This window comes from Ranitomeya variabilis, chromosome 3 (genome assembly GCF_051348905.1).
Source record: "Ranitomeya variabilis isolate aRanVar5 chromosome 3, aRanVar5.hap1, whole genome shotgun sequence".
Classification (NCBI taxonomy): domain Eukaryota; kingdom Metazoa; phylum Chordata; class Amphibia; order Anura; family Dendrobatidae; genus Ranitomeya; species Ranitomeya variabilis.
Window position 1 is genome coordinate 779175226 of NC_135234.1, and position 26301 is coordinate 779201526.

At 45.6% G+C, this 26301-nt stretch overlaps 1 protein-coding gene across 1 annotated transcript in view; it reads right to left on the reverse strand.

The window, feature by feature from the left end:
• Window positions 1-491: 491 nt before the first annotated feature.
• The window catches only part of LOC143817490 (olfactory receptor 51E1-like), a 58291-nt gene continuing 32481 nt past the window's right edge, over window positions 492-26301 (reverse strand). Inside the window, exons 3-4 of the mRNA XM_077298947.1 lie at window positions 4038-4277; window positions 492-2397 (exon numbers count right to left, since the gene is read on the reverse strand). Of these exons, the coding sequence (XP_077155062.1) occupies window positions 1398-2397; window positions 4038-4066 (1029 nt within the window). The 5' untranslated portion in view covers window positions 4067-4277 and the 3' untranslated portion in view covers window positions 492-1397. The remainder of the gene's footprint in view (window positions 2398-4037; window positions 4278-26301) is intronic.

Consider the following 26301-nt stretch of genomic DNA (forward strand, 5'->3'; position numbering starts at 1 on the left):
ATAATACATCATGCAAAGGACGAGTGTCAGATGGGAGTCATGGAGGGCAGCTTATTAATGAGGACCTTCTGTAGAGATAAAAAGATACTAATTACCTGTCAGTCAAGAGCCAATGTACCTGTTCCTCACAGCTCACCTCCTCCTCCTCCTATACATTGACCTCTATATACAGTAGATAACACAGGATATACTGTATATACACAGACATTGATGATTAGTTCTGGAGCGGTGATCCTTTGAGGATCCTGTGGACTTGGACAATCCAACGTCTAGTAATTGAGCAGATCCCTCTAATGTCTTAGTCTTCTCTGCTTTGCGCTCGTGGCATTACCTGGTGTCCTATGATTTGGAGATCTGGTAGTTTGGAATAATACGCCATTGTGGTCCAGCTAGTTGATTCTACTCATTGGATGAAGAAGAGCAGATCCTGATCTATAACACTGGTGATCTGATCTTATTTTCGAGTCATTGGAGACAGATAATAACAGACTAGAAGAAGATTACCACTTTATTGTCTTGGTTCCTCTACATCTGACACATTTACAACTCTCCCCACTAAATTTATGTAACTCCTAAGATTCCTCCTGTACCTGGACCAGATAGTGTGAAGGGAACAGGGGCACCTTCTCTAGAGCCTTCAAGATCTACTTGGACTCCACTAGCAACGTTTCCGATAATTATTTCAAAGTGCAGCGTTGGAGAGGTGGCCATCTGGAAAACAAAACTGCAGCCACAATGCTGAAGACCCAGTCTTTATCAAAGAGGGTCTTCAGCATACAAGGCCACCTTTTCCATATTCATCTGTAATGGATGGAGGAAGTGAATGTCCCCAAGGTAACAAGGTTAGGTAAACTTAATAATATGCCCTATAAACTTAGAAGTAAGGGAAACTTGGGAGTGATGTAAGAAATTGAATCTTCTGCCATAATATTTTGACCGTGAGATGCAAATTCAATAGCTACAAAATTTCTTACAAAATAAAGAATACATTGTCCATTTCATTTTAAATGACGAGACCTCTAGTCCCACCAAGAAGCACAGAGGAGCAATGATGTTTGTGACTTAAGGTGCACTCACAAATAAGATTACAGTTGGCCAAGCCTGATGATTTTGGTGGAACTGGCTAAACATACTTCATGTAGGTCTTCTGACTTTCCCCTAACAGATGATGAGGGTTGGGTGACACTTATTGAAGGTGATGGGACTTTACTCTCTTTTGAACATTCTATGGAGGTAATTAGTGCCATTTTTTGGAAGAGTCCCCCTTTTCTGACACATTATTAATGGGCTATAATAACATCTCAAACATCTTAAATGATCGCCAGGTTTATTGTCCACTTCTCGATGTCAGTAAATCTTCCAAGGAGGTCCATGATTAAGGTTCTGCCATGCTTACATCAGATGATCATGGAATTTTTTTCCTGATGGATAATTTTACTATAAATCTTCTTCAGTCTAAGACGGATCTGCTTGGTTTTAATCCCATAAATTAAAGGGTTAATCACCGGTGGGAGCAGAAGATATACATTCCCAAAGAGAATATGGAGGGTGGGAGTTGTGTTTGATTTGAACCTGTGTACGACGGACAGACCGATCAAGGGGATGTAGTACACGAGGACTGCACATATGTGGGCAGCACACGTGCTGAAAGCCTTTGTGCTGTCTTCTTCCATCAGTCCTAGCACCGCCTTAATGATCAGAAAGTACGAAAAGGAGATGAAGAGCGAGTCTATGCCCATGACCGAGAGGATAACGAAGAGTCCATAGATGACATTGACCCTGATGTCTCCACAAGCCAGGTTCATCACTTCTTGGTGCAGGCAGAAGGAGTGAGTCAGGAGGTTACTTTTCCACTGTGGAAGCCTCTTGATGATGAAAGGGATGGGAACCATAACCAGAGTCCCTCTTCCCACAATCATTGCCGACATCTTACCAATTTTCTCAAGAGTTAAAATAGATGAGTATCGTAGAGGGTGACAGATAGCCACATAGCGATCTACAGCCATAGCCACCAAGATTCCCGACTCCAGTGCAGATAAGAAATGGATGAAAAACATCTGGGTAAGACACATGTCGAAGGCAATCACTCTGTTGTCCATCCAGAAGATCCCTAGCATTCTCGGCATGGTTGTAGTGGCTATCAACAGGTCTATCATTGACAACATGAAGAGGAAGATGTACATGGGTTCATGAAGCTCCGGATCCACCTTGATGATGTAAAGAATTGAGATGTTCCCCATAACTGCAACAAGGTACATAGAGATGAGAGGAAAGCCTATCCAGAAGTTGTAGTCCTCAAGAGACGGGATACCACTGAGGAGGAAATCACTGGAGTTGCTGCAGTTGACCTGAGCGATGGGCGACATGTCCTGGGTGAAGTTATAGAAGACGCATCTTCTGCAATGAGAAAATAAGGTCTAAAACAGATGAATAGAGAAGGATCTGACGGGCAGGAGGATCCTCTGTAACATTGTATAATGTTAGGAACTAGTGATGAGCAAGTATACTCTAGATTTCCCAAGCATGCTCGGGTGGTCTCCGAGTATTTTGGTGTGCTCGGAGATTTAGTTTATGTCGACGCAGCTGCATGATTTGAGGCTGCTAGACATCTTGAATACATGTGGGGGTTGCCTGTTTCTTAGACAATCCCCACATGTATTCAAGCTGTCTAGCAGCCACAAATCATGCAGCTGCGTCGACATAAACTAAATCTCCGAGCATGCTGAAATACTCGGAGACCACCAGAGCATGCTCGAAGAAACTCGAGTAACGAGTATACTCGCTCATCACTATTAGCAACCAATGACGGCATTACCGATAATGATGATGTCATAAACCAAACCGAGGACTGGTGGGGAAAATTGTCCATCACTGGTGTAAACAAACTGATACACTAATATCATGTACTTATGTATGTACAGCTGATATAACCTAGGCATCTCCATTATATAACTGTATATGTACAGCTGGTATAACCTGGGAATCTCCTGTATATAATTATGTATGTACAGCTGATATAACCTGGGCATCTCCTGTATATAATTTTATATGTACAGCTGATATAACCTGGGCATCTCCATTATATAACTGTATATGTACAGCTGGTGTAACCTGGGCATCTCCATTATATAACTGTATATGTACGGCTGGTATAACCTGGGCATCTCCTTTATATAATTATATATGTACACCTGGTATAACCTGGGCATCTCCTATATATCATTATATATGTACAGCTGGTATAATCTGAGCATCTCCTGTATATAATTATATATGTACAGCTGGTATAACCTGGGCATCTCCTGTATATACGGTAATTATATATGTACAGCCGGTATGACCTGGGCATCTCCTGTATATAATTATGTATGTACAGCTGGTATAACCTAGGCATCTACTGTATATAATTATATATGTGCAGCCGGTATAACCTGGGTATCTCCTGTATATAATTATATATGTACAGCTGGTATAACCTGGGCATCTCCTGTATATAATTATATACGTACAGCTGGTATAACCTGGGCATCTCCTGTATATAATTATATATGTGCAGCTGGTATAACCTGGGTATCTCCTATATATAATAATATATAGGAATCTGGTATAACCTGGGCATCTCCTGTATATAATTATATATGTACAGCCGGTATAACCTGGGTATCTCCTGTATATAATTATATATGTACAGCTGGTATAACCTGGGCATCTCCTATATATAATAATATATAGGAATCTGGTATAACCTGGGCATCTCCTGTATATAATTATATATGTACAGCCGGTATAACCTGGGTATCTCCTGTATATAATTATATATGTACAGCTGGTATAACCTGGGCATCTCCTATATATAATAATATATAGGAATCTGGTATAACCTGGGCATCTCCTGTATATAATTATATATGTATAGCCGGTATAATCTAGGTATCAACTGTATATAATTATATATGTGCAGCAGGTATAACCTGGGGATCCTCTGTAGTACAATATAGGTGCCGCAGCTTTTATAAGTCTTTCTCGTTACGTCTCACCTATATTCTTGTTGGGTTCCTGTCCACATCCATCACCTCTCCTCTCTGCTATGGTCTTTCCTCCGCATTCGGTCACCCGTGTTTTTCAAACATTTCTCCCAGGTGTTGAGTAGATCTTCGGTCGTCCAGAAAAAAAGTTTCTGAAGACGTTGGACATCAAACCTCCGAGATGCCGGGTCCAGGATCCACAGTGACCGATGAGACGAAGAGCGCGGCACGAGACTGCGGAGGCCAAAGGGTCTGTACGGAGAACAATAGATGTGAGATGTGCGGAGCTCGGAGATACAGAAAGAGGAAGCGGCTGAATATTATCTGATGGGAACGGACATTACAGCCGATCACTAGGAGGAAACTGACCCTGTGCCAGCTGAGCGCCAGCCAAGAGCCCTCATCACCCACACACCACCGCCGGCGGGCACAGTGTGCACAGGCTGCGGTAGAGAAAGCCAAGATCTCCACCCAATTGTACATCCCAGAGGCAACCACACAGTGATCACACGATATGTCTCAGGCAATGCTGTGGAGAAGACGTGGGCCGCGCGTCCACACATGATCTAAATGTGGAGAAAATGTACAAAACTGAACACGAGGTTCTTAGTCACCATTGTGATCCGACTGCGTGAAGCTGCTGCCACATCACTGTCACTGCAGTCGTGGTTGGAGGCTGGAGCACACTCAGCGTCGGACTGGAGCACCTTGTGCCCACCAGAGAAAATTATTTTTGGGGCCCACTATGTAGCTACATAGAAATAGATACAAGACCACCAATTGTGCGGTAAAAAGCGCTAATATCAGGGTATAATATAAGGTAGTTCACGTCTTAATTATGTATCAAGGGTTGGGGCAGCCCCCTCACAGAATATAATTTAGCCCCCTCATAAAATATAACGCAGTCCTCTCTCATAGAATATAATGCAGCACCCCACAAAATATAATGCCACCCCCTCAGGTATAACGCAGTCCCCACCATAGAATATGATGTAGCACCCTCATAGGGTATAATGCAGCCCCCTCATATAGTATAATGCAGCCACCACAGAATATAATGTATTCAACTGTGAGAATGCAGCCCCACCACAGAATATAATGCAGCCCCCCATAGAGTATACTGTAGCCCCCTCACATAGTATGATGTAGCCTTCCATAATATAATGCAGTCCCGGGAATAATGCAGTCCCCCCACAGAATATAATGTAGCCCCCTCATAAAGTATAATGCAGCCCCTCTCCACCCCCATCATTGTCCTCATCACCACCTCCATCATTGCCTTCTCCCCCACCACCCCTATCATTCTCCCCATCCACCTCCATCACTGCCCATTCCACCGCCTGCATCATTGCCTCCTCCCCCACCATCATTGTACAATTTATCACCTCCATCATCACCTCCATCATTGCCTCCCCCCACCATCATCATTGCCCATCACCTCCATCATTGCCTCCCCCACCACCATCATTGCCTCCCCCCACCACCATCATTGCCCATTTCATCACCTCCATCACTGCCTCCCACCACCATCATTGCCCATCACCTCCATCATTGCCTCCCACCACCATTGCCCATTTCATCACCTCCATCATTGCCTCCCACCACCAGCATTGCCCATCACCACCATCATTGCCTCCCCCACCACCATCATTGCCTCCCCACCATCATTGCCTAATCACCTCCATCATTGCCTCCCATACCATCATTACCTATAACCTCCATCATTGCCTCCCCTCACCCTCATTGCCCATCGCCTCCATCATTGTCTCTCCCACCATCATTGCCCATTACTTCCATCATTGCCTCCCCTCACCTCCATCATTGCCTCTCCACCACCACCATCATTGTTTTCCCTCCCACCATCATTGCCCATCACCTCCATCATTGTCTCCCCCCACCACCATCATTGCCCATCACCTCCATCATTGTCTCCCCCCACCAATATCATTGTCCTTCACCACACACACACAGCTCACAGCAGCAGCAGCTCATCACACACTCACACACACTCTCTCACACACTCTCTCTCACACACACTCTCACACACACACACTCTCACACATACTCTCTCTCATGCACTCTCTCACACACACACACTCTCACACACATTCACACACACACTCTCACACACACTCACACACACACACACACACACACTCTCACTCACTCACACACACTCTCTCACACACACTCACACACACTCTCTCACACACTCACACACACACACTCTCACTCACACACACACAAACACACACACACACTCTCACACACTCACACACACTCTCACACACACACACACACACACACTCTCTCACACACACACTCTCACACACACACACTCTCACACACACTCTCTCTCACGCACACACACTCACACACTCTCACACACACACTCTCACACACACACACACACACACTCACACACACACACACACACACACACACACTCTCACACGCACACACACACACGCAGGCACACAGCACAGCTCACCTCCCCACAGCAGCAGCTCATTACAGCAGCCTCTTCCTCGCTGGATTCCTGGAAGCTGTCTTAGGCTACTTTCACACTTGCGTTTGTAGCAGCTGCGGAGGGCTGCGGACTTCCTCCGTGAAGCCACGCCCTTTGCCGCTAGCTCCGCCTATTTCTGCATGCGGCCGGCATGCGGCCTGTGTACCTATATTTAACATTAGGTACGCAGGTCGTGCCGCAGTATGCGGATGCTTCCGCATGCGTCGTTTTGACAATGCGGAAAAAAAAAATTTGCTACAAGCTGCGTCCTACGCTGGTCACCGCGTCGTCAAAACGACGCATAATAATAATAATTTTTATTTATATAGCGCCAACATATTCTGCAGCGCTTTACAGCTTATAGAGGGGACTTGTACAGACAATAGACATTACAGCATAACAGAAATCACAGTTCAAAATAGATACCAGGAGGAATGAGGGCCCTGCTGCTCGCAAGCTACAAACTATGAGGAAAAGGGGAGACACGAGAGGTGGATGGTAACAATTGCTTTAGTTATTTGGACCAGCCATAGTGTAAGGCTCGGGTGTTCATGTAAAGCTGCATGAACCAGTTAACTGCCTAAGTATGTAGCAGTACAGACACAGAGGGCTATTAACTGCATGAAGTGTATGAGAACATGATGCAAGGAACCTGATTATGTGTTTTTTTTTTTTTTTTTTTTCTATTTTTAATTGGCCACACAGGGATAGTTAGGTTAATGCGTTGAGGCGGTAGGCCAGTCTGAACAAATGCGTTTTTAGGGCACGCTTAAAACTGTGGGGATTGGGGATTAATCGTATTAACCTAGGTAGTGCATTCCAAAGAATCGGCGCAGCACGTGTAAAGTCTTGGAGACGGGAATGGGAGGTTCTGATTATTGAGGATGCTAACCTGAGGTCATTAGTGGAGCGGAGGGCATGGGTAGGCTGGTAGACTGAGACCAGAGAGGAGCTGTAGGGTGGGGCTGAGCCATGGAGTGCTTTGTGGATGAGGGTAGTAGTTTTGTACTGGATTCTGGAGTGGATGGGTAGCCAGTGTAATGACTGGCACAAGGTAGAGGCATTGGTGTAACGGTTGGTGAGGAATATGATCCTGGCAGCAGCATTCAGGACAGATTGGAGTGGGGAGAGTTTGGTAAGAGGGAGGCCGATTAGTAGAGAATTACAATAGTCCAGACGAGAATGAATAAGAGAAACAGTAAGAGTTTTTGCAGAGTCGAAAGTAAGAAAAGGGCAAATTCTAGAAATGTTTTTGAGATGCAGATAAGAAGAGCGAGCCAGTGATCGGATGTGGGGGGTGAATGAAAGCTCGGAATCAAGGATGACCCCAAGACAGCGGGCATGTTGCTTTGGAGTAATGGTGGAACCGCACACGGAGATGGCAATGTCGGGCAAAGGTAGGTTAGTAGAGGGAGAGTTTTTGACAGGTTCAGTTTCAGATAGAGGGAGGATATGATGTTAGAGACAGCGGTAAGACAATCACTGGTGTTTTCTAAGAAGGTCGGAGTGAAAGCAGGAGAAGAAGTGTATAATTGGGTGTCGTCAGCATAGAGATGGTACTGGAAACCAAATCTACTGATTGTTTGTCCAATAGGGGCAGTATACAAAGAGAAGAGGAGGGGGCCTAGGACTGATCCTTGAGGAACCCCAACAGTAAGGGGAAGGTGAGAGGAGGAGGAACCAGCAAAACGTACAGTGAAGGATCGGTCAGAGAGATAGGAGGAGAACCAAGAAGCATTCGCATACTGCGGCACGACCTGCGTACCTAATGTTAAATATAGGTACAAAGGCCGCATGCCGGCCGCATGCAGAAATAGGCGGAGCTAGCGGCAGAGGGCGGGGCTTCACGGAGGAAGTCCGCAGCCCTCCGCAGCTGCTACAAACGCAAGTGTGAAACTGGCCTAAGACAGCAGCACGCTGGATGATGACGTCATCCAGCTGGGCTGTCTCAGACAGGAAGCAGGACGCCGGGAGGTGAGTGAGTACTTTGTGAGTGTTTGTGTGTGGTGGGGCTTTACATGCGGGCAGTGTTAGCTGCAGCCTGCGGCTAACGCTGCCCGCTATTAAAGAGAAATGGTATTCACTCCTCTCCACGCCCATAGGGGCATGGGGAAGCGTGAATATTCATTTGGCTTTAGCAGCAGGGACAGGATACGTTCTCCAGCTGCTGCTACTGGCTCAGGGCGGGCCCCCTTGACTCAGGGGCTCTATAGCCACTGGCAAGGGGCCCCTGGAGCAGTTGGGGCCCTAGGCAGCTGCTGGCCAGTATGCCAGCAGGTGTCAGTGCCTGGGCCCACCGGAGAATCCTCCGGGGGGCCAGTCCGAGCCTGAGCACACTCTTAAGGTTATAAGAAGTTAGGGCCCCACTGATGGGTTCAGCACGACGTGGCAGTGACTTCATACAGTCTGATCAGAATGGGAAACTAAGAACCTCGTATTCAGTTTTGTACATTTTTGCTGAGCCGCAATAGATCAATGTGTGATTTTTGTGCAGCGCCCCAGAGTCCTGGTCATTGCAGTACTGTGGCTCCGCCACTATGGGGAGCCATGGTGCGTCCGATGGCACTGAAGGAGTTCATCTGATGAGGTATCACAGACACCAATACATTTCACAGCCGGGCCTCTGGGGGGAGCTAAGGGTTCTATTCATTAGGCCACTCCCTACCATAGTGGGTAAACTGGGGGTCAGGCAGGAAGTTAGATCAGAAAGCTGACTGGATTGGACGAAGCAATACCTAGTGGCAGAGGGTGTTGTGGAGGAAGAGACAGTAGGGTCTCTGTCAGGGGTGGGCTCCTGACAGAGGCTTGGCATTGGAAAGAACGTAACGGGTCCGCGCCAGCTCCGGGAAGCGGCGGGGCCCAAGAAAGGACTAGAAGCGAGATAGATTGTGCTGAGTGAGAAACGAGATCAAGCGATAGGAGAATTCCAGTAGGGGTCGTGCTGTAAGACCGGAGCAACACCCTACTGAGGCGCACTACCGGTGGCCGGAACGCCGAGGGAGTATTATAACATTCAGCTTCAAGCAATACTCTAAACAGCGGCAGGACAGTCAGTTTAAGGCGGGCTGTCTAACTTATATCACTAGGGTTGAGCGACTTTCATTTTTTTAAGATCGAGTAGGGTTTTGGGAAACCCGATTTTGTCCAGAGTCGAGTCGAGTGCAGTCGGCCGATTATCGCTAAAAGTCGGGGATCGACCGAAACACGAAACCCAATGCAAGTCAATGGGGAAGCATAGTCGGCAGTGAGTGGAGGCCAGGAAAACACCTACAGTGCCCATTTTAATGCCAAAAACATCCATTCTTGTTTCTGAAGCTTGCCAATCTTAATTAACTGTATAATAATAGTTGGGCATAGGGAATTGGGGGAAAGTTGTGGGGGGAGTAGGGCTGGCTCAAGTTTTTCGTGGGCCCAGGAAATGCGGACTACGTCACGGCGGTGTTGCAGGGAAAGGTAAGTATTTAAACGTTGCAAGTGCTGTGATCCTGAGCAAGCAGGGGGGGGCCCACTCGTTCGCATTGCCACTGGCACAGGGCCCCTCAAAGTACGGCGGTGTGTTTGCATGGCGGGGGCGCCTCCCACCAGCAGCGACACTTTTGCGTACTCTGAGGGGCCCTGTGCCAGTGACGTCGCCAACGAGTATGCCCCCCCACCTGATGAAGGAACCTGCACTTTCATCTGCACCTTCCTCTTTGTCCCTGTGTAAGGTGGTATAACATGCGGGAAGGGGAACCTTACTTTCAGCAGGGTCAGATTCTGGCTGTGTAGAGTACAAGGGGAATGTAGTGGTCTAGGTCAATGTACCAGCAGACTCATTTAGCAGTGGCTGGGCAATGGGCAGGATGAGGAGGAAACAGATATAGGGCCAAAGAATAAAGTAGGCTACATGCAGTTCAAAATTGGTAACAGGACTAAACAGGCGGCATTGCTTTGTTCAGTGGAGTAGCAAACCCAAGAGCAGCAGACACTGTTTCAAGGGCCTAACCACACTAGTAGGCCAAATGCAGTTTAATATCTGATAGTATAGGGCGAAAGCCAGAATGTGGAAGCTCAGCTTTGTTCAGTTGAGGACAACACCAGGGAGGGGCAGACACCTTTAGTAGGCCGGAAAAGCCTATTGCATTTTTTAAAATGGTAATTTGGAGCAGAAGGTTGAAGCTCAGCTTTATTTAGTTGAGGACAACACCAGGCAGGGGCACACAGACAGACACCTTTAGTAGGCCGGAAAAGCCTATTGCATTTTTTAAAATGGTAATTTGGAGCAGAAGGTTGAAGCTCAGCTTTATTTAGTTGAGGACAACACCAGGCAGGGGCACACAGACAGACACCTTTAGTAGGCCGGAAAAGCCTATTGCATTTTTTAAAATGGTAATTTGGAGCAGAAGGTTGAAGCTCAGCTTTATTTAGTTGAGGACAACACCAGGCAGGGGCACACAGACAGACACCTTTAGTAGGCCGGAAAAGCCTATTGCATTTTTTAAAATGGTAATTTGGAGCAGAAGGTTGAAGCTCAGCTTTATTTAGTTGAGGACAACACCAGGCAGGGGCACACAGACAGACACCTTTAGTAGGCCGGAAAAGCCTATTGCATTTTTTAAAATGGTAATTTGGAGCAGAAGGTTGAAGCTCAGCTTTATTTAGTTGAGGACAACACCAGGGAGGGGCAGAAGCCGTTAGTAGGCCCTAACCACCATTTTTTTTTTTTAAAACCACTTAATGAGAGCCGGAAGGTTGAAGCTCAGCTTTATTTAGTTGAGGACAACACCAGGCAGGGGCACACAGACAGACACCTTTAGTAGGCCGGAAAAGCCTATTGCATTTTTTAAAATGGTAATTTGGAGCAGAAGGTTGAAGCTCAGCTTTATTTAGTTGAGGACAACACCAGGCAGGGGCACACAGACAGACACCTTTAGTAGGCCGGAAAAGCCTATTGCATTTTTTAAAATGGTAATTTGGAGCAGAAGGTTGAAGCTCAGCTTTATTTAGTTGAGGACAACACCAGGGAGGGGCAGAAGCCGTTAGTAGGCCCTAACCACCATTTTTTTTTTTTAAAACCACTTAATGAGAGCCGGAAGGTTGAAGCTCAGCTTTATTTAGTTGAGGACAACACCAGGCAGGGGCACACAGACAGACACCTTTAGTAGGCCGGAAAAGCCTATTGCATTTTTTAAAATGGTAATTTGGAGCAGAAGGTTGAAGCTCAGCTTTATTTAGTTGAGGACAACACCAGGCAGGGGCACACAGACAGACACCTTTAGTAGGCCGGAAAAGCCTATTGCATTTTTTAAAATGGTAATTTGGAGCAGAAGGTTGAAGCTCAGCTTTATTTAGTTGAGGACAACACCAGGCAGGGGCACACAGACAGACACCTTTAGTAGGCCGGAAAAGCCTATTGCATTTTTTAAAATGGTAATTTGGAGCAGAAGGTTGAAGCTCAGCTTTATTTAGTTGAGGACAACACCAGGCAGGGGCACACAGACAGACACCTTTAGTAGGCCGGAAAAGCCTATTGCATTTTTTAAAATGGTAATTTGGAGCAGAAGGTTGAAGCTCAGCTTTATTTAGTTGAGGACAACACCAGGGAGGGGCAGAAGCCGTTAGTAGGCCCTAACCACCATTTTTTTTTTTTAAAACCACTTAATGAGAGCCGGAAGGTTGAAGCTCAGCTTTATTTAGTTGAGGACAACACCAGGCAGGGGCACACAGACAGACACCTTTAGTAGGCCGGAAAAGCCTATTGCATTTTTTAAAATGGTAATTTGGAGCAGAAGGTTGAAGCTCAGCTTTATTTAGTTGAGGACAACACCAGGCAGGGGCACACAGACAGACACCTTTAGTAGGCCGGAAAAGCCTATTGCATTTTTTAAAATGGTAATTTGGAGCAGAAGGTTGAAGCTCAGCTTTATTTAGTTGAGGACAACACCAGGGAGGGGCAGAAGCCGTTAGTAGGCCCTAACCACCATTTTTTTTTTTTAAAACCACTTAATGAGAGCCGGAAGGTTGAAGCTCAGCTTTATTTAGTTGAGGACAACACCAGGCAGGGGCACACAGACAGACACCTTTAGTAGGCCGGAAAAGCCTATTGCATTTTTTAAAATGGTAATTTGGAGCAGAAGGTTGAAGCTCAGCTTTATTTAGTTGAGGGCAACACCAGGGAGGGGCAGAAGCCGTTAGTAGGCCCTAACCACCATTTTTTTTTTTTAAAACCACTTAATGAGAGCCGGAAGGTTGAAGCTCAGCTTTATTTAGTTGAGGACAACACCAGGCAGGGGCACACAGACAGACACCTTTAGTAGGCCGGAAAAGCCTATTGCATTTTTTAAAATGGTAATTTGGAGCAGAAGGTTGAAGCTCAGCTTTATTTAGTTGAGGACAACACCAGGGAGGGGCAGAAGCCGTTAGTAGGCCCTAACCACCATTTTTTTTTTTTAAAACCACTTAATGAGAGCCGGAAGGTTGAAGCTCAGCTTTATTTAGTTGAGGACAACACCAGGCAGGGGCACACAGACAGACACCTTTAGTAGGCCGGAAAAGCCTATTGCATTTTTTAAAATGGTAATTTGGAGCAGAAGGTTGAAGCTCAGCTTTATTTAGTTGAGGACAACACCAGGCAGGGGCACACAGACAGACACCTTTAGTAGGCCGGAAAAGCCTATTGCATTTTTTAAAATGGTAATTTGGAGCAGAAGGTTGAAGCTCAGCTTTATTTAGTTGAGGACAACACCAGGGAGGGGCAGAAGCCGTTAGTAGGCCCTAACCACCATTTTTTTTTTTTAAAACCACTTAATGAGAGCCGGAAGGTTGAAGCTCAGCTTTATTTAGTTGAGGACAACACCAGGCAGGGGCACACAGACAGACACCTTTAGTAGGCCGGAAAAGCCTATTGCATTTTTTAAAATGGTAATTTGGAGCAGAAGGTTGAAGCTCAGCTTTATTTAGTTGAGGACAACACCAGGGAGGGGCAGAAGCCGTTAGTAGGCCCTAACCACCATTTTTTTTTTTTAAAACCACTTAATGAGAGCCGGAAGGTTGAAGCTCAGCTTTATTTAGTTGAGGACAACACCAGGCAGGGGCACACAGACAGACACCTTTAGTAGGCCGGAAAAGCCTATTGCATTTTTTAAAATGGTAATTTGGAGCAGAAGGTTGAAGCTCAGCTTTATTTAGTTGAGGACAACACCAGGCAGGGGCACACAGACAGACACCTTTAGTAGGCCGGAAAAGCCTATTGCATTTTTTAAAATGGTAATTTGGAGCAGAAGGTTGAAGCTCAGCTTTATTTAGTTGAGGACAACACCAGGGAGGGGCAGAAGCCGTTAGTAGGCCCTAACCACCATTTTTTTTTTTTAAAACCACTTAATGAGAGCCGGAAGGTTGAAGCTCAGCTTTATTTAGTTGAGGACAACACCAGGCAGGGGCACACAGACAGACACCTTTAGTAGGCCGGAAAAGCCTATTGCATTTTTTAAAATGGTAATTTGGAGCAGAAGGTTGAAGCTCAGCTTTATTTAGTTGAGGACAACACCAGGGAGGGGCAGAAGCCGTTAGTAGGCCCTAACCACCATTTTTTTTTTTTAAAACCACTTAATGAGAGCCGGAAGGTTGAAGCTCAGCTTTATTTAGTTGAGGACAACACCAGGCAGGGGCACACAGACAGACACCTTTAGTAGGCCGGAAAAGCCTATTGCATTTTTTAAAATGGTAATTTGGAGCAGAAGGTTGAAGCTCAGCTTTATTTAGTTGAGGACAACACCAGGCAGGGGCACACAGACAGACACCTTTAGTAGGCCGGAAAAGCCTATTGCATTTTTTAAAATGGTAATTTGGAGCAGAAGGTTGAAGCTCAGCTTTATTTAGTTGAGGACAACACCAGGCAGGGGCACACAGACAGACACCTTTAGTAGGCCGGAAAAGCCTATTGCATTTTTTAAAATGGTAATTTGGAGCAGAAGGTTGAAGCTCAGCTTTATTTAGTTGAGGACAACACCAGGCAGGGGCACACAGACAGACACCTTTAGTAGGCCGGAAAAGCCTATTGCATTTTTTAAAATGGTAATTTGGAGCAGAAGGTTGAAGCTCAGCTTTATTTAGTTGAGGACAACACCAGGGAGGGGCAGAAGCCGTTAGTAGGCCCTAACCACCATTTTTTTTTTTTAAAACCACTTAATGAGAGCCGGAAGGTTGAAGCTCAGCTTTATTTAGTTGAGGACAACACCAGGCAGGGGCACACAGACAGACACCTTTAGTAGGCCGGAAAAGCCTATTGCATTTTTTAAAATGGTAATTTGGAGCAGAAGGTTGAAGCTCAGCTTTATTTAGTTGAGGACAACACCAGGCAGGGGCACACAGACAGACACCTTTAGTAGGCCGGAAAAGCCTATTGCATTTTTTAAAATGGTAATTTGGAGCAGAAGGTTGAAGCTCAGCTTTATTTAGTTGAGGACAACACCAGGCAGGGGCACACAGACAGACACCTTTAGTAGGCCGGAAAAGCCTATTGCATTTTTTAAAATGTAAATTTGGAGCAGAAGGTTGAAGCTCAGCTTTATTTAGTTGAGGGCAACACCAGGGAGGGGCAGAAGCCGTTAGTAGGCCCTAACCAAAGTTGAAGGCCAAATGCAGTTTAATTTCTGATACTATAGGCCGAAAGCCAGAAGGTGGAAGCTCCGATTTAGACAGTGGAGGACAATTTGAATTAGGGACTGCAGACAGACTTAGTAGGCTGTCCCCTGTGGACCATGCATCCACCACATTAACCCATTGCGCCGTAATGGACACGTAATCTTCCGTGGCCATGCCTACAGGTCCATGCGTCTGTTGTCAGGTGCACCTTTGTACTCACAGATTGCCAGAGTGCATGGACAATGCGGTCTTCTACATGCTGGTGGAGGGTTGGGATGGCTTTTCTCGCAAAAGAAGTGTCGACTGGTTAGCTTGTAGCGTGGTACAGCGTAGTCCATCATGGCCTTATTAATAGTAAATAAAATATATAACTAGGCTCTATGAACTTTTAAATAGGTTCCAGGGGTACACGGGCAGCATTGGTGTGGTCAGTGGAGGAGTATTGCAAGTAGGGGCTGCAGACAGGCTATCAAAGGCCTAAAATAACAAACAGTAGGCAGTCATGGCAGTTTTACATCGGTTACATGGATACACAGGCAGGCACTCCAGGCAGCATTGTGGTCAGTGGAGGAGTATTGCAAGTAGGGGCCGCAGACAGGCTATCAAAGGCCTAAAATAACAAACAATAGGCTCATTGCAGTTTTACAGCGGTTACATGGATACACGGGCAGGCAGCTTGGTGGTCAGTGGAGGAGTATTTAAAGTAGGGACCGCAGACAGGCTATCAAAGGCCTAACATAACAAACAATAGGCTCATGGCAGTTTTACAGCGGTTACATGGATACACGGGCAGGCAGCTTGGTGGTCAGTGGAGGAGTATTTAAAGTAGGGACCGCAGACAGGCTTCAAAGGCCTAACATAAGAAAATGGGCTGGCTGTAGGCACTTTATAATTGGTTCCAGGGGTACACGGGCAGCAGTGGTCTGGTCAGTGGAGGACTAGTGGAAGGAGGGACCGCAGACAGGCTTCAAAGGCCTAAAATAACAAACAATAGGCTCATGGCAGTTTTACAGCGGTTACATGGATACACGGGCAGGCAGCTTGGTGGTCAGTGGAGGAGTATTTAAAGTAGGGACCGCAGACAGGCTTCAAAGGCCTAACATAAGAAAATGGGCTGGCTGTAGGCACTTTATAATTGGTTCCAGGGGTACACGGGCAGCAGTGGTCTGGTCAGTGGAGGACTAGTGGAAGGAGGGACCGCAGACAGGCTTCAAAGGCCTAAAATAACAAACAATAGGCTCATGGCAGTTTTACAGCGGTTACATGGATACACGGGCAGGCAGCTTGGTGGTCAGTGGAGGAGTATTTAAAGTAGGGACCGCAGACAGGCTTCAAAGGCCTAACATAAGAAAATGGGCTGGCTGTAGGCACTTTATAATTGGTTCCAGGGGTACACGGGCAGCAGTGGTCTGGCCAGTGGAGGACTAGTGGAAGGAGGGACCGCAGACAGGCTTCAAAGGCCTAACATAAAAAAATGGGCTGGCTGTAGGCACTTTATAATTGGTTCCAGGGGTACACGGGCAGCAGTGGTCTGGCCAGTGGAGGACTAGTGGAAGGAGGGACCGCAGACAGGCTTCAAAGGCCTAACATATAAAAATGGGCTGGCTGTAGGCACTTTATAATTGGTTCCAGGGGTACACGGGCAGCAGTGGTCTGGCCAGTGGAGGACTAGTGGAAGGAGGGACCGCAGACAGGCTTCAAAGGCCTAACATAAAAAAATGGGCTGGCTGTAGGCACTTTATAATTGGTTCCAGGGGTACACGGGCAGCAGTGGTCTGGTCAGTGGAGGACTAGTGGAAGGAGGGACCGCAGACAGGCTTCAAAGGCCTAAAATAACAAACAATAGGCTCATGGCAGTTTTACAGCGGTTACATGGATACACGGGCAGCTTGGTGGTGAGTGGAGGAGTAGTGCAAGGAGTGTCTGTCCCAGTACTCCCAAAATATAAATAGATGTTAATGTCTCGCAAAACAACCAAAACAAAAAAAAAGGTGGCATACTTAGGTACAGGGGTGGGCTCATCTGCTGAGTTTCTGACATAGTAATTTGGCAGTAACTATTTAATGGTGCCAATATAGGACACAGACACAGACTACTTTAAGTTGCATCATAGATGTCTACAAATTTGTATTGTCAGTGCCAGACATTGAATGATGTCAGCGAATAGACTAAAGATTGGTGGAGCTGTGCGACATAATTTTGCATGTGGTAGAGCACATTTTGAGCTGGGGTAGGGGGGAACTCTCTTGAGGCCGGCGGGACCGCCCCAGGGCCCCTCATGTTACAACAGTGTGTCTGACGTTGGGTGCGCACCACCCCCGCCAGAGACACTTTATTGTACTATGAGGGACCCAGTAGCAATGCCGTCAACCAAAAGCGAGCACACCCACCTCTTCAGACAAACAGCAGTCTCACGGGTGCTTGCGCCAAGTCGCGATACCACGGCCCCGTGTGGGGAGTTTGGCCATTTAGGGAGGTGTAAACATGTCGTATGCTGTACAATCAGCTGCAGCAAATTAGACATTAGAAAAGTAATTCACAGGCAAGAGCCTTTCATAGGAAAGCTAGGTGTCGGCCGGGCAAGGTGGGGCAAAAGATTTCGAAATCCAGTTGTGGTTCATTTTAATGAATGTTAGATCGTCAACATTTTGGGTAGCCAGACGAGTCCTTTTTTCGGTTAATATTGAACCTGCAGCACTGAATACTCTTTCTGATAGGACACTTGCTGCCGGGCAAGCAAGCTCCTGCAATGCATATTCTGCAAATTCTGGCCAGGTGTCTAATTTGGAGGCCCAGTAATCAAATGGGAATGACGGTTGAGGGAGAACATCGATAAGGGATGAAAAATAGTTAGTAACCATACTGGACAAATGTTGTCTCCTGTCACTTTCAATTGATGCAGCAGTACCTGTCCTGTCTGCGGTCATAGCAAAATCACTCCACAACCTGGTCAGAAAACCCCTCTGTCCAACGCCACTTCTGATGTGTGCACCCCTAACACTCCTAGTCTGCTGCCCCCTGGAGCTCGTGTGAGAACGATCACGTGCGCTGTGTGCTGGGAATGCCTGAAGCAAACGGTCAACAAGAGTTGATTGTTTGGTTGCTAATATTAGTTCCAAGTTCTCATGTGGCATAATATTTTGCAATTTGCCTTTATAGCGTGGATCAAGGAGGCAGGCCAACCAGTAATCGTCATCGTTCATCATTTTCGTAATGCGTGTGTCCCTTTTTAGGATACGTAAGGCATAATCCGCCATGTGGGCCAAAGTTCCAGTTGTCAAATCTCCGGTTGTGATTGGTTGAGGGGCAGTTGCAGGCAAATCTACGTCACTTGTGTCCCTCAAAAAACCAGAACCCGGCCGTGACACGCAACCAATTTCCTGTGCCCCCGGGAAAGGTTCGGCATTAAAAATATACTCATCCCCATCATCCTCCTCGTCCTCCACCTCCTCTTCGCCCGCTACCTCGTCCTGTACACTGCCCTGACCAGACAATGGCTGACTGTCATCAAGGCTTTCCTCTTCCTCTGGTGCAGACGCCTGCTCCTTTATGTGCGTCAAACTTTGCATCAGCAGACGCATTAGGGGGATGCTCATGCTTATTACGGCGTTGTCTGCACTAACCAGCCGTGTGCATTCCTCAAAACACTGAAGGACTTGACACATGTCTTGTATCTTAGACCACTGCACACCTGACAACTCCATGTCTGCCATCCTACTGCCTGCCCGTGTATCCTCCCACAAATAAATAACAGCACGCCTCTGTTCGCACAGTCTCTGAAGCATGTGCAGTGTTGAGTTCCACCTTGTTGCAACGTCTATGATTAGGCGATGCTGGGGAAGGTTCAAAGACCGCTGATAGGTCTGCATACGGCTGGCGTGTACAGGCGAACGTCGGATATGTGAGCAAAGTCCACGCACTTTGAGGAGCAGGTCGGAGAACCCAGGATAAGTTTTCAAAAAGCACTGCACCACCAGGTTTAAGGTGTGAGCCAGGCAAGGAATGTGTTTCAGTTGGGAAAGGGAGATGGCAGCCATGAAATTCCTTCCGTTATCACTCACTACCTTGCCTGCCTCAAGATCTACTGTGCCCAGCCACGACTGCGTTTCTTGTTGCAAGAACTCGGACAGAACTTCCGCGGTGTGTCTGTTGTCGCCCAAGCACTTCATAGCCAATACAGCCTGCTGACGCTTGGCAGTAGCTGGCCCATAATGGGACAACTGGTGTGCAACAGTGTCATCTGCCGATGGAGTGGTTGGCAGACTGCGTTCTGTGGAAGAGCTGTAGCTTCTGCAGGAGGACGAGGAGGAGGAGGAGGAGGGGGTGCGAATGCCTACAGCCAACTGTTTCCTAGACCGTGGGCTAGGCACAACTGTCCCTAAATTGATGTCGCCTGTGGACCCTGCATCCACCACATTCACCCAGTGTGCCGTGATGGACACATAACGTCCCTGGCCATGCCTACTGGTCCATGCATCTGTAGTCAGGTGCACCTTTGTACTCACAGATTGCCTGAGTGCATGGACGATGCGCTGTTTAACATGCTGGTGCAGGGCTGGGATGGCTTTTCTAGAAAAAAAGTGTCGACTGGGTAGCTCGTATCGTGGTTCAGCGTACTCCATCAGGGCTTTGAAAGCTTCGCTTTCAACTAACCGGTAGGGCATCATCTCTAACGAGATTAGTCTAGCTATGTGGGCGTTAAAACACTGTGTACGCGGATGCGAGGATAAGTACTTCCTTTTTCTAACCAGAGTCTCATGTAGGGTGAGCTGGACTGGAGAGCTGGAGATCGTGGAACTTTCGGGTGTGCCGGTGTACATGACAGACTGAGAGACGGTTGGAGACGGTATTGTTTCCGCCGGTGCCCTAGATGCAATATTTCCTCCTACAAAACTGGGGATTCCCTGACCCTGACTGCTTTTGGCTGGCAAAGAAACCTGCACAGATACTGCCGGTGGTGCGGAAAATGGTGGCCTTACAGTGACGGAAGGGATGTTGCGTTGCTGACTAGCTTCATTGGCCGAGGGTGCTACAACCTTGAGGGACGTTTGGTAGTTAGTCCAGGCTTGAAAATGCATGGTGGTTAAGTGTCTATGCATGCAACTAGTATTTAGACTTTTCAGATTCTGACCTCTGCTTAAGCTAGTTGAACATTTTTGACAGATGACTTTGCGCTGATCAGTTGGATGTTGTTTAAAAAAATGCCAGACTGCACTCTTCCTAGACTCGGATCCCTTTTCAGGGATTGCAGACTGAGCTTTAACCGGATGGCAACGCTGTGCTCCAACAGGTTTTGGCTTTGACACGCGTTTTGGGCCAGATACGGGCCCGGCAGATGGAACCTGTTGCGATGTTGATGCCTGCTGCGGCCCCTCCTCCACCTCCGCTTCTGAACTACTGCCGCCTGCACCCTGTTCCCCCAATGGCTGCCAATCGGGGTCAATAACTGGGTCATCTATTACCTCCTCTTCGAGCTCGTGTGCAACTTCGTCTGTGTCACTGTGTCGGTCGGTGGTATAGCGTTCGTGGCGGGGCAACATAGTCTCATCAGGGTCTGATTGTGGATCTGTACCCTGAGAGGGCAATGTGGTGGTCTGAGTCAAAGGAGCAGCATAGTACTCTGGCTGTGGCTGTGCATCAGTGCACTCCATGTCAGAATATACTTGTAATGGGCATGGCCTGTTAAATGTTTCACTTTCTAAGCCAGGGACGGTATGTGTAAAGAGCTCCATGGAGTGACCCGTTGTGTCGCCTGCTGCATCCTTCTCTCTTGTTGTAGTTTTTGCTGAGGAGGACAAGGAAGCGACTTGTCCCTGACCGTGAACATCCACAAGCGACGCGCTGCTTTTACATTTACCAGTTTCGGAAGAGGAGGCAAAAGAGCTAGAGGCTGAGTCTGCAATGTAAGCCAAAACTTGCTGTTGCTGCTCCGCCTTTAAAAGCGGTTTTCCTACTCCCAGAAAAGAGAGCGTTCGAGGCCTTGTGTAGCCTGACGATGAAACTGGCTCCACAGCTCCAGACTTAGGTGGAATATTTTTATCCCCACGACCACCTGATGCTCCACTACCACTACCATCATTACCAGCTGACAATGAACGCCCACGACGACCTCTTGCACCAGACTTCCTCATTGTTTTAAAATCTTAACCAAAGTAACTTTATTTGTTGCTGTCAAACAACTTACACGGTGAGCTATAACTTCAGTATGATTTCAATATCCCTTAACAGGTTGGTGAGACCACAAGGAAAATCAGGCACAATGTTACACACTCTGTTTTCTGTGGCACAAAATCACAGAGATGCCACACACGCAGGACTGTCACTCAAGCACTAATGTCAATATTAATCTCCCACCTAATTTTTTTTTTTTTTTTTCTCAGGGAGACTTTAGAAACCAAATAATATTAAAAAAAAAAAAAAAAAAAAAGGCTTTCTATGGCCCACTGAATGAGAGAGAGAGGTGGCACACCCAGGAGTCAAGACTGGCGCACAAGCTGAAAGGGCAATATTACTCTCCCACTGTTTTTTTAAGTTTTTTTTTTATTTCAGGGAGACTTTAGAAACCAAATAATATTAAAAAAAAAATAAAAAAAATAGGCTTTCTATAGCCCACTGAATGAGAGAGAGAGGTGGCACACCCAGGAGTCAAGACTGGCACACAAGCTGAAAGGGCAATATTACTCTCCCACTGTTTTTTTATGTTTTTTTTTTTTTTTTCAGGGAGACTTTAGAAACCAAATAATAAGAAAAAAAATAAATAAATAGGCTTTCTATAGCCCACTGAATGAGAGATAGCACACACAGCAGTGGCACACAAGCCCTGACTGAGGCCAATATTTTTCTCCCACTGATTGATGTAGTGTTTTTGTGTTGAGGTAGATTTTAGAACACAAATCACGGAAAAAATAAATAGGCTTTCTATGGCCCACTGAATGAGAGAGAGGTGGCACACCCAGGAGTCAAGACTGGCACACAAGCTGAAAGGGCAATATTACTCTCCCACTGTTTTTTTATGTATTTTTTTTTTTCAGGGAGACTTTAGAAACCCAATAATATTTAAAAAAAAAAATAAATAGGCTTTCTATGGCCCACTGAATGAGAGGGAGAGAGGTGGCACACCCAGGAGTCAAGACTGGCACACAAGCTGAAAGGGCAATATTACTCTCCCACTGTTTTTTTATGTTTTTTTTTTTTTTTCAGGGAGACTTTAGAAACCCAATAATATTTAAAAAAAAAAATAAATAGGCTTTCTATGGCCCACTGAATGAGAGGGAGAGAGGTGGCACACCCAGGAGTCAAGCCTGGCACACAAGCTGAAAGGGCAATATTACTCTCCCACTGTTTTTTTATGTATTTTTTGTTTTTTAAGGGAGACTTTAGAAACCCAATAATATTTTAAAAAAAAAAAAAATAGGCTTTCTATGGCCCACTGAATGAGAGGGAGAGAGGTGGCACACCCAGGAGTCAAGACTGGCACACAAGCTGAAAGGGCAATATTACTCTCCCACTGTTTTTTTATGTTTTTTTTTTTTTTTCAGGGAGACTTTAGAAACCCAATAATATTTAAAAAAAAAAATAAATAGGCTTTCTATGGCCCACTGAATGAGAGGGAGAGAGGTGGCACACCCAGGAGTCAAGCCTGGCACACAAGCTGAAAGGGCAATATTACTCTCCCACTGTTTTTTTATGTATTTTTTGTTTTTTAAGGGAGACTTTAGAAACCCAATAATATTTAAAAAAAAAAAAAAAATAGGCTTTCTATGGCCCACTGAATGAGAGGGAGAGAGGTGGCACACCCAGGAGTCAAGACTGGCACACAAGCTGAAAGGGCAATATTACTCTCCCACTGTTTTTTTATGTTTTTTTTTTTTTTTCAGGGAGACTTTAGAAACCAAATAATATTAAAAAAACCAAAAAAAAAAATAGCCTTTCTATGGCCCACTGAATGAGAGAGAGAGGTGGCACACCCAGGAGTCAAGCCTGGCACACAAGCTGAAAGGGCAATATTACTCTCCCACTGTTTTTTTATGTATTTTTTGTTTTTTAAGGGAGACTTTAGAAACCCAATAATATTTAAAAAAAAAAATAAATAGGCTTTCTATGGCCCACTGAATGAGAGGGAGAGAGGTGGCACACCCAGGAGTCAAGACTGGCACACAAGCTGAAAGGGCAATATTACTCTCCCACTGTTTTTTTAGGTATTTTTTTTTTTTCAGGGAGACTTTAGAAACCAAATAATATTAAAAAAAAAAAAATAAAAAAATAGGCTTTCTATAGCCCACTGAATGAGAGATAGCACACACAGCAGTGGCACACAAGCCCTGACTGAGGCCAATATTTTTCTCCCACTGATTGATGTAGTGTTTTTGTGTTGAGGTAGATTTTAGAACACAAATCAAGGAAAAAAAAAAAAAAAATGCTTTCTATGGCCCACTGAATGAGAGAGAGGTGGCACACCCAGGAGTCAAGACTGGCACACAAGCTGAAAGGGCAATATTACTCTCCCACTGTTTTTTTATGTATTTTTTGTTTTTTAAGGGAGACTTTAGAAACCCAATAATATTTAAAAAAAAAAATAAATAGGCTTTCTATGGCCCACTGAATGAGAGGGAGAGAGGTGGCACACCCAGGAGTCAAGCCTGGCACACAAGCTGAAAGGGCAATATTACTCTCCCACTGTTTTTTTATGTATTTTTTGTTTTTTAAGGGAGACTTTAGAAACCCAATAATATTAAAAAAAATAAATAAATAGGCTTTCTATGGCCCACTGAATGAGAGGGAGAGAGGTGGCACACCCAGGAGTCAAGACTGGCACACAAGCTGAAAGGGCAATATTACTCTCCCACTGTTTTTTTATGTTTTTTTTTTTTTTTCAGGGAGACTTTAGAAACCAAATAATATTAAAAAAACCAAAAAAAAAAATAGCCTTTCTATGGCCCACTGAATGAGAGAGAGAGGTGGCACACCCAGGAGTCAAGACTGGCACACAAGCTGAAAGGGCAATATTACTCTCCCACTGTTTTTTTATGTATTTTTGGTTTTTTAAGGGAGACTTTAGAAACCCAATAATATTTAAAAAAATAAATAAATAGGCTTTCTATGGCCCACTGAATGAGAGGGAGAGAGGTGGCACACCCAGGAGTCAAGACTGGCACACAAGCTGAAAGGGCAATATTACTCTCCCACTGTTTTTTTATGTATTTTTTTTTTTTCAGGGAGACTTTAGAAACCCAATAATATTAAAAAAAAAAATAAATAGGCTTTCTATGGCCCACTGAATGAGAGGGAGAGAGGTGGCACACCCAGGAGTCAAGACTGGCACACAAGCTGAAAGGGCAATATTACTCTCCCACTGTTTTTTTATGTATTTTTTTTTTTTTCAGGGAGACTTTAGAAACCCAATAATATTTAAAAAAAAAAATAAATAGGCTTTCTATGGCCCACTGAATGAGAGGGAGAGAGGTGGCACACCCAGGAGTCAAGACTGGCACACAAGCTGAAAGGGCAATATTACTCTCCCACTGTTTTTTTAGGTATTTTTTTTTTTTCAGGGAGACTTTAGAAACCAAATAATATTAAAAAAAAAAAAAAAAAAAATAGGCTTTCTATAGCCCACTGAATGAGAGATAGCACACACAGCAGTGGCACACAAGCCCTGACTGAGGCCAATATTTTTCTCCCACTGATTGATGTAGTGTTTTTGTGTTGAGGTAGAATTTAGAACACAAATCACGGAAAAAATAAATAGGCTTTCTATGGCCCACTCAGTGAGAGATGGCACCAGGGGCGGACTGGGCCAGGTGGCAGGAGTGCATATGCCCCCCGGGCCGGTGCCTGAGCAGCTGCACAGGGCCGCTGGAGGACCGGCAGCGATTTTAATACATAGCGCGCCGCATCCCTCCAGCCGGCCCTTTAAATCTAAGCCAGGTCCTGTGTGCGCGCATTGCCCGAGCTGATAAGTGCCGCGGCGGCCCACGCTAGTGCGCGAGCACGGCCGCGGTCCTAGTTCCTGCGCGTGCTCGTCTGCTGCCCGTGTCAGCGCGGGCAAGCAGGAGACCACGCGCGCACATTTGAAAAGGCCGGCGCGCATAGGACGCCTCCACCTGACCTGACTGTGTCTGACGCTGGCCGGCCTGTACCAGCGTCAGAGAAGACTGCTCACCAATGCCTGGGATCGTCTTCACCGCCGACGCTGGAGAGGACCCAACACATCACAGCCCTTCATCCTCCCGACCTCCCCCCCCAATCTCAGGGACCTGGGTGAGTCCCAAGATGATTTTTTAATGTATATACAGCAGTTGCACCTATATAATGTGTATAGACTGCTATATATACGTTATATAGGTGATACTGCTGTATATAATCACTATACCACTAAAATGTATGTATAGCAGCCTATATCTTATATAGGTGACACTGCTACTGATGCATATATACCTTATATAGGTGACACTGCAGTGTGTGTGTATACATACTGTATATACAGTATACTGTAGTGTACACACACATGTATGTATACACATATATGTACATGTATACACAGCAGTACCACCTATATAATGTATATACACATCAGTAGCAGTGTTACCTATATAAGATGTAGACTGCTATACATACATTATATAGGTAGTATAGTGATTATATACATCAGTATCACCTATATAATGTATATTTAGTAGTCTATACACATTATATAGGCAATACCGCTACTGATGTGTATATAGGTGATACTGCTGTGTATATATGTCGTTATATAGGCTATACTGGTGTGTGTATACACACACACACGTACATATATACACAACAGTATCACCTATATATAACATATATACACATCAGTAGCAGTATTGCCTATATAATGTATATAGACTGCTGTATACATGATATATAGGTGATACTATCATATACAGCAGTAGCAGTATCGCCTATATATCGTGTATCCAACATTTGCAGTATCACCTGTATAATGTATATACTACTGCATATACGTTGTATAGGTGATACTGCTGTGTATAGCAGCACTATCTATCTGTGTCTAATATATATATATATATATATATATATAATTTTATTTTATCAGTTTCATCTATATAATGTGTGTACACCAGTCACAGTATCACATACAATATATAGGTGATACTACAA